Source organism: Triturus cristatus, chromosome 1_1 (genome assembly GCF_964204655.1).
Source record: "Triturus cristatus chromosome 1_1, aTriCri1.1, whole genome shotgun sequence".
Taxonomy (NCBI): Eukaryota; Metazoa; Chordata; class Amphibia; order Caudata; family Salamandridae; genus Triturus; species Triturus cristatus.
In genome coordinates this window covers 46,618,114-46,634,192 of record NC_140579.1, presented here as the reverse complement: position 1 = coordinate 46,634,192, position 16,079 = coordinate 46,618,114, and the positions used below count along the sequence as shown (strand labels likewise).

Sequence of the window (16,079 nt, the reverse complement as noted above, 5' to 3'; positions counted from 1 at the left end):
CCAAATTTATTTACAATTATTTTAATTTTTTAGGTGCCACTCCCCTTGTCACACTGTCTTTGTCCTGAAGAAGACCCCGTTAGTAAGGAGCCTACTTACCTACCTATGTCTAGGGGTCGAAACGTCGACAATACTCCATCGCCAGTACTTTCAACAGTGCATTCTACACTGTGTTCTTGCTTGTACATGGTTTTTGTAAATAACTCTATTATTCAAACAAATGAATTTGATCTGGATGTTATGGCTTGAAATTGTTTGGCCTTGCAATTGAGTTGTGACAGTTTCATACAATTTATATGTCACTTACCCCTTTTACCTCACTCAATTCACTATCTCCTCATTCCCTTCCTTGGCACTCCGCACTATTTGATCAAAGTCTATTGTAATTATTAGAAAATGTGTACTTTGCCAAAGTGTGATTAAATTACACTTTGTCATTATTCTTTTTGTATTCTTTGTGATTGTTTGTGTGTCAGCTTTTAATAAGTCTGTATATCCTGGGACCCGTTCTCCCTTATACTGCTCAATTACCCAGGTCCCAGTGATTTGTGGGTTTACCCTTTGCTTTAACGCAACTTTCGAGAAGGCATGGAAGCCGTCGCTAAATGGATGAAAAACAGCTGCCTACAACTAAACACCAAAAAAACGGAAGTACTCATCATGGGCTCAAACCCCGACGCCTGGAGCGACACATGGTGGCCCCCGACCTCGGAAATACGCCAACCCCCACGGACCATGCACGCAACCTGGGAATCATCCTGGACTCCGAGCTCAAAATGGACCGCAAGATCAACTTTGTCTTGTCTTCCTGCTTCCTCACCCTCCGCCTCCTTCTTAAGACCTTCAAATGGATCCCCCTCGAACACCAAAAGACCGTCACTCACGCCCTGGTCACCAGCAGACTCGACTACGGCAACGCACTCTACGCCGGAATAAACAAAAATCTCACCCGCAAGCTACAGAACATCCAAAACGCCGCCACAAGACTGGTCCTCAACCTGCCAAAACACGGCCACATCTCCCAGCACCTGCACACATTCCACTGGCTCCCGGTCGAGTCGAGAATCACCTTCAAGATACTCACCCACACACAAAAGGCCCTCCACGGCACCGGACCAGCATACCTGAACAGCCGACTCAATTTCCATACATCCCAAAGGACCCTACGATCAGCCCAGCTCTCCTACGCCATGGTCCGCCACACCAGAAAGACCAGATCGGGAGGCCGCTCCTTCTCCTTCCTCGCGCCCAAAGCATGGAACGCCCTTCCGCTCCACCTCAGACAGACAACAACGCTCCCCATCTTCGCAAGAAACCTCAAAACCTGGCTCTCTGACAGACCCCCTCCTTGATGGAATGGAATCTGCACGCAACCCCCCCACCCCTAGCGCCTTGAGACCCTTACAGGTGAATAGTAGCGCTTTAACAAACGCCTGATTGATTGATTGATAATGCTGCCTGGCAGCAATTTGCAGACATTCATTTCGCACACTTTGTTGTAGTATAATCAAGGGTTACTCACAATATAAAATTGTCACTATTCTTCAAACTAAAGAGTTTTGTGTGGAAATCTCTACCTTTATCTGGGGCAACAAGCCATCACCTATTCCAAATGCCTAGTTACATAGCTGTTCACCCTAACAAGAGGTCAGTGCACGCAAAAGTAGGTGGCCACTTGCATCAGGAGAAAAGTAATCAATTTAAAACAGAAATGTTTTCAAACTTCTTAGAAAAGGAGAATTCGGTTTCTTTCCAAATTTCTAAGATGTTTGCTCACATTATGCTTTACATTTTTATCCAGCTTTTTTCACATTTTGCTCCTTGGTCTCCATATCATAGTTATTGTCACTGGAATTGCTCGGTGTGTTGCATTAACTTGTATACGACACTGTAAGAGGTCACTGTACATTCCACTGTTTGTACATTGAATTGGGCTCTCAGCATCAAGTAGGACAATGTAACTTGCCCATGTCTGTATATTGTGTGCGGCTGTCAGAGTGCATGCGGTCACTGTGCATTGACCCTGCCAGGAGCTCATGTGTGTTCCACTCATACATTTAATACTGCACACAAAATATGAATATTTCACTTCCTTTTGTTGTATTTCCCAAACAGCATCTCACCTTCAGGAGTTCCCACGCCGGCGCCTCACACTTCTTTTCTATCTCCGTTATCAGAGCATTGAGAGAGGTGATTTGATTGGACAGTCTGGTGATATTTGCATTTTCTACCATGGTAATTTTCTTCTCCATCTCCTCCAGTCTCCCGTGCAGGGTTTGCTCATTTTCTTTCAGGAGTCGCTGCAGTTTTTCAATCTCAGATTCAAGTTTCTTCTTCTCAGTTCTTAGCTTGTTCTGTCAGAAGCAAAGAAAAGCTGGTTAGATCTTATAAAGCTTCCTATAGGCCGTCCTGAGAGTGGGGGTCCAGGAGGAGGGTGGAGGGGCGGCCTATTGTGATTGTCATCACCTTGCACAAAGGGTTTGTGTGAGAGACATCCAAAAAATGACATTTGAAAGAGAATTTGGAATTTTCACAGCCTGGTGGGCAGAACATTTGTATTTTATTAAAGACACAGGGGCTAAGATTATGCAAATCTCCTTTATTGCCAGCTCACAGCAGCAACAATCGAAGAATATAGCACTTCAATAACATTCTAAAAGGCTATAAAGTTCCCCCGCACGCAGTGTTCTCCCTTTTTTGGCGTTGCGAACAAGATAGTTTCTAAGATCCATAACTTTCAAACAAAAAACTTCATCAGTGAAAACTTCTGGAGAGATAATCTTAGCCTCCGTGTCTTCAATAAAATGCAGATTTTCTGCCCACCACGCTGTGAAAAATCTCAATTTTATGGCATGACACAGAGGCTAGCATTATGCAAGTTTAAAGTGCATTTGATACATTGTCAATAGCGCTTGCAACAGGTCTAAAATAGCAACTTTTAAACATACTTTTAATGGACCAATCCGCAGCCCCGAGGATATCTCCTGGGAAGAGAGGTTTGTAGGCTTAAGGGAGTGTACACCAAGCATAGTAATGTCTACACCTGCTTCTTTCATTACTTCCTTCATCCATCTTGCTATGGTTGGGGAGGAAACTGCTCTATGAGGCGATTTATAGGATATTAGCAATTGTTCTGTATTTCCTCTCATACTCACAGTCCTTCTCTCATATTCCAAGAAGCATTTCTCTACACAAACTCTTGCATTCTGTGTAAAGAAGGGGTAGCAAACAGAAGTTGACATGGTCTAGTTGGTAGGCCCTGCTGGTGATGTCTAAGGCATTTACGTCTGAGGTCCATCTAAACGATACCAGGCATAGCAAGACAGTGAGTTTATAAGAGATACGTTTTGGGGATAACCCATAACTCTCTCCCCAACATATTAACCCCTTGGATGCTCATGACGGAGCGGTTCCGTCATGAGCATCAGTTGGGCTGTGCTCATGACGGAACCGCTCCGTCATGAGGACAGCCCCTGGGGGAAGCGCTGGCGCTCCCCCCCTGGGGCACCGATCGTGCCCCCACAGACGGGGATGGCAGCGGAAGAGTTTCCGCTGCCACCCCCGAGCCCCCCCACGCTTCCTGGTGACGTCAGCGCGCACAGCGCGCGCTGGCGTCATCAGGAAGTGCTCGGACGCCTGGAAGCCATTTGCTTCCAGGCGTCCATAGAGGAAGGTGAGTGGTGTTTGCTCCGGTGGGGTGGCGGGGGCCTTGTAGAGTGTATTGAGGCGTCGGGGGAGAGGAAAGAGTATTTCCTCTCCCCTGATGTCTCAATACAGGGCATTCCTGCTCCACGATCGCGCACAGCGTCGCGATCGTGGAGCAGGGATGCCCCACTAGACACCAGGGATGTGTTTTTTTTTATTTTGGAAGCGACCCCTTGGGTAAGGGTCGCTTCCTGGGGCCAATTATTATCTGTAGACTTTTCTGCCCCCTCTGGGGGCAGATCGGTGTTTTTTTTTCACCGTTTCTGCTCCCAGGGGGGGCAGAAAAGCCCACTAGACACCAGGGATATTAGTATTTATGTTGGAAGCGACCCCTTGGGTAAGGGTCGCTTCCTGGGGCCAATTATTATTCTGTAGACTTTTCTGCCCCCTCTGGGGGCAGATCGGTGTTTTTTTTTCGCCGTTTCTGCTCCCAGGGGGGGCAGAAAAGCCCACTAGACACCAGGGATATTAGTATTTATGTTGGAAGCGACCCCTTGGGTAAGGGTCGCTTCCTTGGGGCCAATTTATATCTGAAGACTTTTCTGCCCCCTCTGGGGGCAGATCGGTGTTTTTTTTTCGCCGTTTCTGCTCCCAGGGGGGGGCAGAAAAGCCCACTAGACACCAGGGATATTAGTATTTATGTAGGAAGCGACCCCTTGGGTAAGGGTCGCTTCCTTGGGGCCATTTATTATTTGAAGACTTTTCTGCCCCCTCTGGGGGCAGATCGGTGTTTTTTTTTCGCCGTTTCTGCTCCCAGGGGGGGCAGAAAAGCCCACTAGACACTAGGGATATCAGTATTTATGAAGGAAGCGACCCCTTGGGCAAGGGTCGCTTCCTAGGGCCCCTAAATATTTGGAAGACTTTTCTGCCCCCTCTGGGGGCAGATCGGTGTTATTTTTTTGCCATTTCTGCTCCTGGGGGGGGGGGGGCAGAAAAGCCCACTAGACACCAGGGATATAAATATTATTGTAGGAAGCGACCCCTTGGGCAAGGGTCGCTTCCTTGGGCCCCTAAATTTTTTGAAGACTTTTCTGCCCGGGGGATCGGTTTTATTTTTTCGCCGTTTCTGCTCCCACGGGGGGCAGAAAAGCCCACTAGACCCCAGGGAATTAGTTCAAATAAAAATAGAAGTGACCCCTCGCTTCCAGGGTGCAATTTGTTTTCTGCCCCACCTGGCACACAACCCGATTGACCATTTGGGTAGTGACATAGCATGTTAGAATGTTTATTGTTATATTTTTTGTGATTTCCAATTGTAATGTTTTTTTTTTGTTTACTTTTTTGTTCTAGGTGAAGGCTTTTCTTCTTTTCACGTTGCCGTTTTGTGGCTGGTGGTTCTGCTGTTTGTGTAGTTTGGTAAGAGACTTATTTTTGTACAATGTAAATGTGTTTGATTTCTCTGCCTGTTTTTTTTTTGCAAATGGTGTAATAATAGCAGTATGTTTGGTTTTTGAGTGTCAAAAACTTTTTGCATTGGTGCTCGATGTGTATTTTGTTGTCTTGTGAGTAATTTGTTTTTTTTTCTTCTTTCTAGTTTGATATCGTTGGTCTTTGCTGTGTCACTGCAGAGTTTATTTCTGGTGAGTGCAGCTGTCTCTTGTAATTGGATTGTATAGTTTTTGAGTACATTGATCTTTGTGATAAAGGTACACAATTCTTTACTTACTTGGTGTGCACATTGTTGGTTGTTGTTGACTTGTTTGTGCAGTCTTCCATCTTAGTAGGTATAATGGCTAGCCGCAGGATGACTGCTCAGCAGGTTGTTGGTTTGCTGTTTGAGTCTTCCTCTGATATTGGGTCAGAGACTGACTCTGCTTCTGAGGGAGAGGGGGCAGGGGAAGATTCTGGCAGTGAGTTTTCTCTCCGTATGGGGTCATCGGATGATGAAGATACTCTTAGTGCGGATGAAGTGCCTGTGTTAGAGGAGGAGACTGATGTGCCGATAGTGCGGCAAGAGGCATCTGGGCTGCAGCCTGCGGCTGCAAGGCTTCCCGTTGGTGTAGTGCGGCAAGAGACATCTGGGCTGCAGGCTGGGACTGCAAGGCTTCCCGTTGGTGTAGTGCGGCAAGAGACATCTGGGCTGCAGGCTGGGGCTGCAAGCCTTTCCGTTGGTGTAGTGCGGCAAGAGACATCTGGGCTGCAGGCTGGGGCTGCAAGTCTTCCCGTTGAAAGTGATGACCTCTGGGTTGCCCCTGGCATGGTGCAGCCGGAATTTCCTGAGTTTACTGGTGTTCCAGGGTCTAGAGTGAATACCGAGAACTTTTTGCCTGTAAATTTTTTTCAGTTGTTTATGGACGATGTGTTTTTGGCAGAGATTGTTGAGCAGACTAATTTGTATGCCGAACAGTTTTTGAGGGACAACAGTGCCAGTCTTAAGCCACACTCTAGAGCTACCCGGTGGACTCCCACAAATGTTGAAGAGATGAAGAAGTTCTTGGGTTTAACTTTTTTGATGGGCTTGCTAAGGAAGCCATCATTGGCTTCATATTGGTCTAGCAGTCCCTTGATGGCAACGTCTATTTTTCCGGCAGTCATGAGTCGTGACAGGTATTTGCTTCTGCTTCGGATGATGCACTTTGTAGATAATGGTTTAGCGTTGCCACGAGATCACCCTGATTGTGACCGTCTTTTTAAGATTAGGCCTGTCCTTGATCACTTTGTTGATCGATTTTCTGAGATTTATGCCCCTGGTAGAGAAATTGCAGTGGATGAGTCTTTGGTGTTGTTCAAGGGCCGCTTGGTTTTTAGGCAATACATTCCTAGTAAGAGGGCACGCTATGGAATAAAGCTGTATATGCTGTGTGACAGTAGGACTGGATATGTCTCCAATTTCAGGGTGTACACCGGTAAGGAATCTAGGTTTAACCTCCCTGGTTGTCCGTCCACTTTTGGAGTGACTGAGAAAATTGTTTGGGAACTTGGAAGAGGATTTTTTAACAAAGGCCACCATTTATATGTAGATAACTTCTACACTGGTGTACGGTTGTTCAGGGAATTGGCCAAAGTGGACACTTTTGCTTGTGGCACAGTCCGCTGTAACCGTAAAGGTTTTCCGAAAGAACTTGTTTGTCAAAAGCTTGTGCGGGGACAGTGCAGTGCGTTGCGTTGCCAGGAGCTTCTTGCTGTGAAGTTTACAGACAGGAGAGATGTCTACATGCTGACTTCCATCCATGATGAAAGCACTGCACCTGTGACTGTTTGGGGTCAGGTCGCTGAAGCGCGCAAACCTGTATGTGTTTTAGACTATAATAGGTACATGGGTGGTGTTGACAGAGTAGATCAGAGGTTGGAACCTTACACTGCTCTTCGTAAGGCTTACATTTGGTACAAGAAGTTGGCTATCCATCTTTTCCACTTGGCAATGTTTAATGCTTTTGTTGTGTTCCAGGATTCTTGCCATGAGTCAAAGATGACTTTTGCTAAGTTTCAGGAGTCTGTAATAGGCAGCCTTGTTGTAGTGGAACAGGCAAGTGTTCCTAGAGTTGGACTGGTGGAGGATGTTGCTAGATTGAAAGAACGCCACTTTCCAGATCACATTCCTCCCACACCCGCAAAAGATTTTCCCAGTAGGAGATGTAGAGTCTGTTGGCGAAGAGGTACGCGGAAGGAGTGTCGTATGTACTGCCCCGATTGTCCCTCTCATCCTGCACTGTGTCTCTCTGCTTGTTTTAGAGCGTACCACACGCGAAAAAATTTTTGGGAGGATTCTTGAGTGGTAAAGTGAACTGGCTGGTCTGTATTCTTTGGATAATTTGATTCTGTTTCAAGGTTGGTGTTAGTGCAATGTATTTAGTTGCTGATTTTCTGTTAGAAAATTTGTATCTATTTGCAATTTGTTTGTGTTTTTATTTTTTTCTAAAAAAATCCAAAATGTGATGGCGGTGTGTGTAGGCTTGCGCTTGGCTGTTGGTGTGTGTGGACTGGCACTTGGTTGGTGGTGTGCGTGGAATGGTGCTTGGCTGACGGTGTGCGTGGACTGGCGGTGTGCATGGACTGGCGGTGTGCGTGGACTGGTGCGTGGCTGGTGGTGTGCGTGGCTGGTGGTGTGCGTGGAATGGTGCTTGGCTGGCGGTGTGCGTGGAATGGTGCTTGGCTGGTGGTGTGCGTGGAATGGTGCTTGGCTGGCGCTGTGCGTGGACTGGTTCTTGGCTGGCAGTGTGTGTGGACTGGTGGTGTGTGCGGACTGGTGTTTGGCTGGTGGTGTCCGTGGACTGGAGCTTGGCTGGTGGTGTCCGTGGACTGGAGCTTGTCTGGTGGTGTGTGTGGACTGGAGCTTGGCTGGCGGTGTGTGTGGAATGGTGCTTGTCTGGTGGTGTCCGTGGACTGGAGCTTGGCTGGCGGTGTAGGTGGATTGGCGATTGGCTGCCGGTGTGCCTGGACTGGCGATTGGATGGTGGTGTGCCTGGACTGGCGCTTGGCTAGCGGTGTGCGTGGACTGGCGTTTGGCTAGCGGTGTGTGTCGACCGGTGCTTGGCTGGCTGTGTGTGAGTAGTGACTTTCTGCTGGTCACTACACACACTGCTAGCTGAGTGCCACTCCACGCAATCCTTCTGCCTGTGTAGTTGCTGTGTCTGGATTGTGGGCGTGTGAAAGTGATGGGCCCTTGAATGGCGCTGTGTGCCGGTGTGAGTTTTGTTATGTGATGGGCCCGCGGCTGGCGGTGTGAATGGTTTTGTATGTCTCACACGTATGAAAGGTGTATGAATGGCCTGTAAAGAGGTTGGTGCCTTGTCGTGGCTTTACAGCTCACGAGCTGTGAGTCAATGGTTCAGTTTCTTGCCCTTTCAATTATTACCAGTGCATTTCATTTTTTGTGAAATCACTTGGTAATACAATTTTATCTACTGAACCATCACTCACCCTCGTGCCAAATCCAACCAGTATGTGCGTGTGCTTGCGGGTTAGATGACTGTGCAGTAATATTTGTTTTTTTGAAGCAGGGTGTACCTTGTCCCTTTTTGGTGATTTTTGTACTGTGTTGCTTTTGTACCTGGTGGTGCGAATGGTCTTGTTTGTATCACGTATGAAAGGTGTGTGAATGGCCTGTAAAGCGGTTGGTGCCTTGACGTGGCTTTACAGCTCACGAGCTGCAAGTCATTGGTTTGGATTTTTGTGAATTTAATTATTGACAGTGCATTTCATATTTGTGAAATCTCTTGTTAATAAAATTTAATACACTGAACCATGACTTGCCCTCGTGCCAAATCCAACCAGTATGTGTGTGTGTTTGAGGAATAGATGGTTGTGCAGGAATCTTTTTTTTTTGTTTCTCTGCCAAGGTACACTTTCCATGTAAGAATAACCCACCAACTGTAGATATTGTCGAAAACCTTTGGGAGTTCATGGTGATGTCTCTCTAGTGATTTGAAAAATATTTTTTATCCCCATTGTCCTGTAAACCTCAAATTGTCTGCCACATTTTCTTTGCAGTATTATTCCTAAATTCTCACGCTGTAGTAACAATAGGTAATCTGGTTATGCAAGGGGGGTTACTTTTGTTTTTTGCCCAGGGCTCGGCGGCCATCTAGGGAAACCTACCAAACCCAGGCATTTTTGAAAACTAGACACCCGGCGGCTTCCAGGGAGGTATGGCTTGCGTGGATCCCCCAACGTTTCCTTACCCAGAATCCCCTGCAAACCTCAATTTTTGCCCAAAAAATCACTTTTTTCACACATTTTGGGGTGGGAAAGTAGTGGCATCACCGGGCTCACACAAATTTACCACCACCCAGCGTTCCCCCAGGTCTCCCGGTAAAAATGGTGCCTCACTTGTGTGGGAGGCCCAAGTACCCGCGGCAGGCAAGGGCCCCAAAGGTAGTGAGGCCACCTCAAGATGGCCTATCGCCAAACCACCTGGTTTTGCAAGGGGGGTCACTTTGGTTTTTGGCCCGGTGCGCGGCGGCCATCTAGGGAAACCTACCAAACCCAGGCATTTTTGAAAACTAGACACCCGGCGGCTTCCAGGGAGGTATGGCTTGCGTGGATCCCCCAATGTTTCCTTACCCAGAATCCCCTGCAAACCTCAATTTTTGCTCAAAAAATCACTTTTTTCACACATTTTGGGGTGGGAAAGTAGTGGCATCACCGGGCTCACACAAATTTACCACCACCCAGCGTTCCCCCAGGTCTCCCGGTAAAAATGGTGCCTCACTTGTGTGGGAGGCCCAAGTACCCGCGGCAGGCAAGGGCCCCAAAGGTAGTGAGGCCACCTCAAGATGGCCTATCGCCAAACCACCTGGTTTTGCAAGGGGGGTCACTTTGGTTTTTGGCCCGGTGCGCGGCGGCCATCTAGGGAAACCTACCAAACCCAGGCATTTTTGAAAACTAGACACCCGGCGGCTTCCAGGGAGGTATGGCTTGCGTGGATCCCCCAACGTTTCCTTACCCAGAATCCCCTGCAAACCTCAATTTTTGCTCAAAAAATCACTTTTTTCACACATTTTGGGGTGGGAAAGTAGTGGCATCACCGGGCTCACACAAATTTACCACCACCCAGCGTTCCCCCAGGTCTCCCGGTAAAAATGGTGCCTCACTTGTGTGGGAGGCCCAAGTACCCGCGGCAGGCAAGGGCCCCAAACGTAGTGAGGCCACCTCAAGATGGCCTATCGCCAAACCACCTGGTTTTGCAAGGGGGGTCACTTTGGTTTTTGGCCCGGTGCGCGGCGGCCATCTAGGGAAACCTACCAAACCCAGGCATTTTTGAAAACTAGACACCCGGCGGCTTCCAGGGAGGTATGGCTTGCGTGGATCCCCCAACGTTTCCTTACCCAGAATCCCCTGCAAACCTCAATTTTTGCTCAAAAAATCACTTTTTTCACACATTTTGGGGTGGGAAAGTAGTGGCATCACCGGGCTCACACAAATTTACCACCACCCAGCGTTCCCCCAGGTCTCCCGGTAAAAATGGTGCCTCACTTGTGTGGGAGGCCCAAGTACCCGCGGCAGGCAAGGGCCCCAAACGTAGTGAGGCCACCTCAAGATGGCCTATCGCCAAACCACCTGGTTTTGCAAGGGGGGTCACTTTGGTTTTTGGCCCGGTGCGCGGCGGCCATCTAGGGAAACCTACCAAACCCAGGCATTTTTGAAAACTAGACACCCGGCGGCTTCCAGGGAGGTATGGCTTGCGTGGATCCCCCAACGTTTCCTTACCCAGAATCCCCTGCAAACCTCAATTTTTGCTCAAAAAATCACTTTTTTCACACATTTTGGGGTGGGAAAGTAGTGGCATCACCGGGCTCACACAAATTTACCACCACCCAGCGTTCCCCCAGGTCTCCCGGTAAAAATGGTGCCTCACTTGTGTGGGAGGCCCAAGTACCCGCGGCAGGCAAGGGCCCCAAACGTAGTGAGGCCACCTCAAGATGGCCTATCGCCAAACCACCTGGTTTTGCAAGGGGGGTCACTTTGGTTTTTGGCCCGGTGCGCGGCGGCCATCTAGGGAAACCTACCAAACCCAGGCATTTTTGAAAACTAGACACCCGGCGGCTTCCAGGGAGGTATGGCTTGCGTGGATCCCCCAACGTTTCCTTACCCAGAATCCCCTGCAAACCTCAATTTTTGCTCAAAAAATCACTTTTTTCACACATTTTGGGGTGGGAAAGTAGTGGCATCACCGGGCTCACACAAATTTACCACCACCCAGCGTTCCCCCAGGTCTCCCGGTAAAAATGGTGCCTCACTTGTGTGGGAGGCCCAAGTACCCGCGGCAGGCAAGGGCCCCAAAGGTAGTGAGGCCACCTCAAGATGGCCTATCGCCAAACCACCTGGTTTTGCAAGGGGGGTCACTTTGGTTTTTGGCCCGGTGCGCGGCGGCCATCTAGGGAAACCTACCAAACCCAGGCATTTTTGAAAACTAGACACCCGGCGGCTTCCAGGGAGGTATGGCTTGCGTGGATCCCCCAACGTTTCCTTACCCAGAATCCCCTGCAAACCTCAATTTTTGCTCAAAAAATCACTTTTTTCACACATTTTGGGGTGGGAAAGTAGTGGCATCACCGGGCTCACACAAATTTACCACCACCCAGCGTTCCCCCAGGTCTCCCGGTAAAAATGGTGCCTCACTTGTGTGGGAGGCCCAAGTACCCGCGGCAGGCAAGGGCCCCAAAGGTAGTGAGGCCACCTCAAGATGGCCTATCGCCAAACCACCTGGTTTTGCAAGGGGGGTCACTTTGGTTTTTGGCCCGGTGCGCGGCGGCCATCTAGGGAAACCTACCAAACCCAGGCATTTTTGAAAACTAGACACCCGGCGGCTTCCAGGGAGGTATGGCTTGCGTGGATCCCCCAACGTTTCCTTACCCAGAATCCCCTGCAAACCTCAATTTTTGCTCAAAAAATCACTTTTTTCACACATTTTGGGGTGGGAAAGTAGTGGCATCACCGGGCTCACACAAATTTACCACCACCCAGCGTTCCCCCAGGTCTCCCGGTAAAAATGGTGCCTCACTTGTGTGGGAGGCCCAAGTACCCGCGGCAGGCAAGGGCCCCAAACGTAGTGAGGCCACCTCAAGATGGCCTATCGCCAAACCACCTGGTTTTGCAAGGGGGGTCACTTTGGTTTTTGGCCCGGTGCGCGGCGGCCATCTAGGGAAACCTACCAAACCCAGGCATTTTTGAAAACTAGACACCCGGCGGCTTCCAGGGAGGTATGGCTTGCGTGGATCCCCCAACGTTTCCTTACCCAGAATCCCCTGCAAACCTCAATTTTTGCTCAAAAAATCACTTTTTTCACACATTTTGGGGTGGGAAAGTAGTGGCATCACCGGGCTCACACAAATTTACCACCACCCAGCGTTCCCCCAGGTCTCCCGGTAAAAATGGTGCCTCACTTGTGTGGGAGGCCCAAGTACCCGCGGCAGGCAAGGGCCCCAAACGTAGTGAGGCGACCTTTGGGATAGGCAATGTTGATGTTGCCTCACTACGTTTGGGGCCCTTGCCTGCCGCGGGTACTTGGGCCTCCCACACAAGTGAGGCACCATTTTTACCGGGAGACCTGGGGGAACGCTGGGTGGTGGTAAATTTGTGTGAGCCCGGTGATGCCACTACTTTCCCACCCCCAAATGTGTTAAAAATGTGATTTTTTGAGCAAAAATTGAGGTTTGCAGGGGATTCTGGGTAAGGAAACGTTGGGGGATCCACGCAAGCCATACCTCCCTGGAAGCCGCCGGGTGTCTAGTTTTCAAAAATGCCTGGGTTTGGTAGGTTTCCCTAGATGGCCGCCGCGCACCGGGCCAAAAACCAAAGTGACCCCCCTTGCAAAACCAGGTGGTTTGGCGATAGGCCATCTTGAGGTGGCCTCACTACGTTTGGGGCCCTTGCCTGCCGCGGGTACTTGGGCCTCCCACACATGTGAGGCACCATTTTTACCGGGAGACCTGGGGGAACGCTGGGTGGTGGTAAATTTGTGTGAGCCCGGTGATGCCACTACTTTCCCACCCCCAAATGTGTTAAAAATGTGATTTTTTGAGCAAAAATTGAGGTTTGCAGGGGATTCTGGGTAAGGAAACGTTGGGGGATCCACGCAAGCCATACCTCCCTGGAAGCCGCCGGGTGTCTAGTTTTCAAAAATGCCTGGGTTTGGTAGGTTTCCCTAGATGGCCGCCGCGCACCGGGCCAAAAACCAAAGTGACCCCCCTTGCAAAACCAGGTGGTTTGGCGATAGGCCATCTTGAGGTGGCCTCACTACGTTTGGGGCCCTTGCCTGCCGCGGGTACTTGGGCCTCCCACACAAGTGAGGCACCATTTTTACCGGGAGACCTGGGGGAACGCTGGGTGGTGGTAAATTTGTGTGAGCCCGGTGATGCCACTACTTTCCCACCCCAAAATGTGTGAAAAAAGTGATTTTTTGAGCAAAAATTGAGGTTTGCAGGGGATTCTGGGTAAGGAAACGTTGGGGGATCCACGCAAGCCATACCTCCCTGGAAGCCGCCGGGTGTCTAGTTTTCAAAAATGCCTGGGTTTGGTAGGTTTCCCTAGATGGCCGCCGCGCACCGGGCCAAAAACCAAAGTGACCCCCCTTGCAAAACCAGGTGGTTTGGCGATAGGCCATCTTGAGGTGGCCTCACTACGTTTGGGGCCCTTGCCTGCCGCGGGTACTTGGGCCTCCCACACAAGTGAGGCACCATTTTTACCGGGAGACCTGGGGGAACGCTGGGTGGTGGTAAATTTGTGTGAGCCCGGTGATGCCACTACTTTCCCACCCCCAAATGTGTTAAAAATGTGATTTTTTGAGCAAAAATTGAGGTTTGCAGGGGATTCTGGGTAAGGAAACGTTGGGGGATCCACGCAAGCCATACCTCCCTGGAAGCCGCCGGGTGTCTAGTTTTCAAAAATGCCTGGGTTTGGTAGGTTTCCCTAGATGGCCGCCGCGCACCGGGCCAAAAACCAAAGTGACCCCCCTTGCAAAACCAGGTGGTTTGGCGATAGGCCATCTTGAGGTGGCCTCACTACGTTTGGGGCCCTTGCCTGCCGCGGGTACTTGGGCCTCCCACACAAGTGAGGCACCATTTTTACCGGGAGACCTGGGGGAACGCTGGGTGGTGGTAAATTTGTGTGAGCCCGGTGATGCCACTACTTTCCCACCCCAAAATGTGTGAAAAAAGTGATTTTTTGAGCAAAAATTGAGGTTTGCAGGGGATTCTGGGTAAGGAAACGTTGGGGGATCCACGCAAGCCATACCTCCCTGGAAGCCGCCGGGTGTCTAGTTTTCAAAAATGCCTGGGTTTGGTAGGTTTCCCTAGATGGCCGCCGCGCACCGGGCCAAAAACCAAAGTGACCCCCCTTGCAAAACCAGGTGGTTTGGCGATAGGCCATCTTGAGGTGGCCTCACTACGTTTGGGGCCCTTGCCTGCCGCGGGTACTTGGGCCTCCCACACAAGTGAGGCACCATTTTTACCGGGAGACCTGGGGGAACGCTGGGTGGTGGTAAATTTGTGTGAGCCCGGTGATGCCACTACTTTCCCACCCCAAAATGTGTGAAAAAAGTGATTTTTTGAGCAAAAATTGAGGTTTGCAGGGGATTCTGGGTAAGGAAACGTTGGGGGATCCACGCAAGCCATACCTCCCTGGAAGCCGCCGGGTGTCTAGTTTTCAAAAATGCCTGGGTTTGGTAGGTTTCCCTAGATGGCCGCCGCGCACCGGGCCAAAAACCAAAGTGACCCCCCTTGCAAAACCAGGTGGTTTGGCGATAGGCCATCTTGAGGTGGCCTCACTACGTTTGGGGCCCTTGCCTGCCGCGGGTACTTGGGCCTCCCACACAAGTGAGGCACCATTTTTACCGGGAGACCTGGGGGAACGCTGGGTGGTGGTAAATTTGTGTGAGCCCGGTGATGCCACTACTTTCCCACCCCAAAATGTGTGAAAAAAGTGATTTTTTGAGCAAAAATTGAGGTTTGCAGGGGATTCTGGGTAAGGAAACGTTGGGGGATCCACGCAAGCCATACCTCCCTGGAAGCCGCCGGGTGTCTAGTTTTCAAAAATGCCTGGGTTTGGTAGGTTTCCCTAGATGGCCGCCGCGCACCGGGCCAAAAACCAAAGTGACCCCCCTTGCAAAACCAGGTGGTTTGGCGATAGGCCATCTTGAGGTGGCCTCACTACGTTTGGGGCCCTTGCCTGCCGCGGGTACTTGGGCCTCCCACACAAGTGAGGCACCATTTTTACCGGGAGACCTGGGGGAACGCTGGGTGGTGGTAAATTTGTGTGAGCCCGGTGATGCCACTACTTTCCCACCCCAAAATGTGTGAAAAAAGTGATTTTTTGAGCAAAAATTGAGGTTTGCAGGGGATTCTGGGTAAGGAAACGTTGGGGGATCCACGCAAGCCATACCTCCCTGGAAGCCGCCGGGTGTCTAGTTTTCAAAAATGCCTGGGTTTGGTAGGTTTCCCTAGATGGCCGCCGCGCACCGGGCCAAAAACCAAAGTGACCCCCCTTGCAAAACCAGGTGGTTTGGCGATAGGCCATCTTGAGGTGGCCTCACTACCTTTGGGGCCCTTGCCTGCCGCGGGTACTTGGGCCTCCCACACAAGTGAGGCACCATTTTTACCGGGAGACCTGGGGGAACGCTGGGTGGTGGTAAATTTGTGTGAGCCCGGTGATGCCACTACTTTCCCACCCCAAAATGTGTTAAAAAAGTGATTTTTTGAGCAAAAATTGAGGTTTGCAGGGGATTCTGGGTAAGGAAACGTTGGGGGATCCACGCAAGCCATACCTCCCTGGAAACCGCCGGGTGTCTAGTTTTCAGAAATGTATAGGTTTGGTAGGTTTCCCTAGGTGCCGGCAGGGCTAGGGTACAAAATCTACAGCTAGTCACTTTGCCAAAAAAAGGGTCATTTTTCACTCCAAAACCACGTTGCGTTTTGCGCCGTTTCCTGTCGCGGGCA

At 50.1% G+C, this 16,079-nt stretch overlaps 1 protein-coding gene across 1 annotated transcript in view; it reads right to left on the bottom strand.

Moving 5' to 3' along the window:
• Positions 1–16,079, bottom strand: part of LOC146869329 (2',3'-cyclic-nucleotide 3'-phosphodiesterase-like) — a 244,517-nt gene that overhangs the window by 176,666 nt on the left and 51,772 nt on the right. Inside the window, exon 3 of the mRNA XM_085650141.1 lies at positions 2,124–2,354. Coding sequence (XP_085506267.1) covers positions 2,124–2,354 — 231 coding nt within the window. The remainder of the gene's footprint in view (positions 1–2,123; positions 2,355–16,079) is intronic.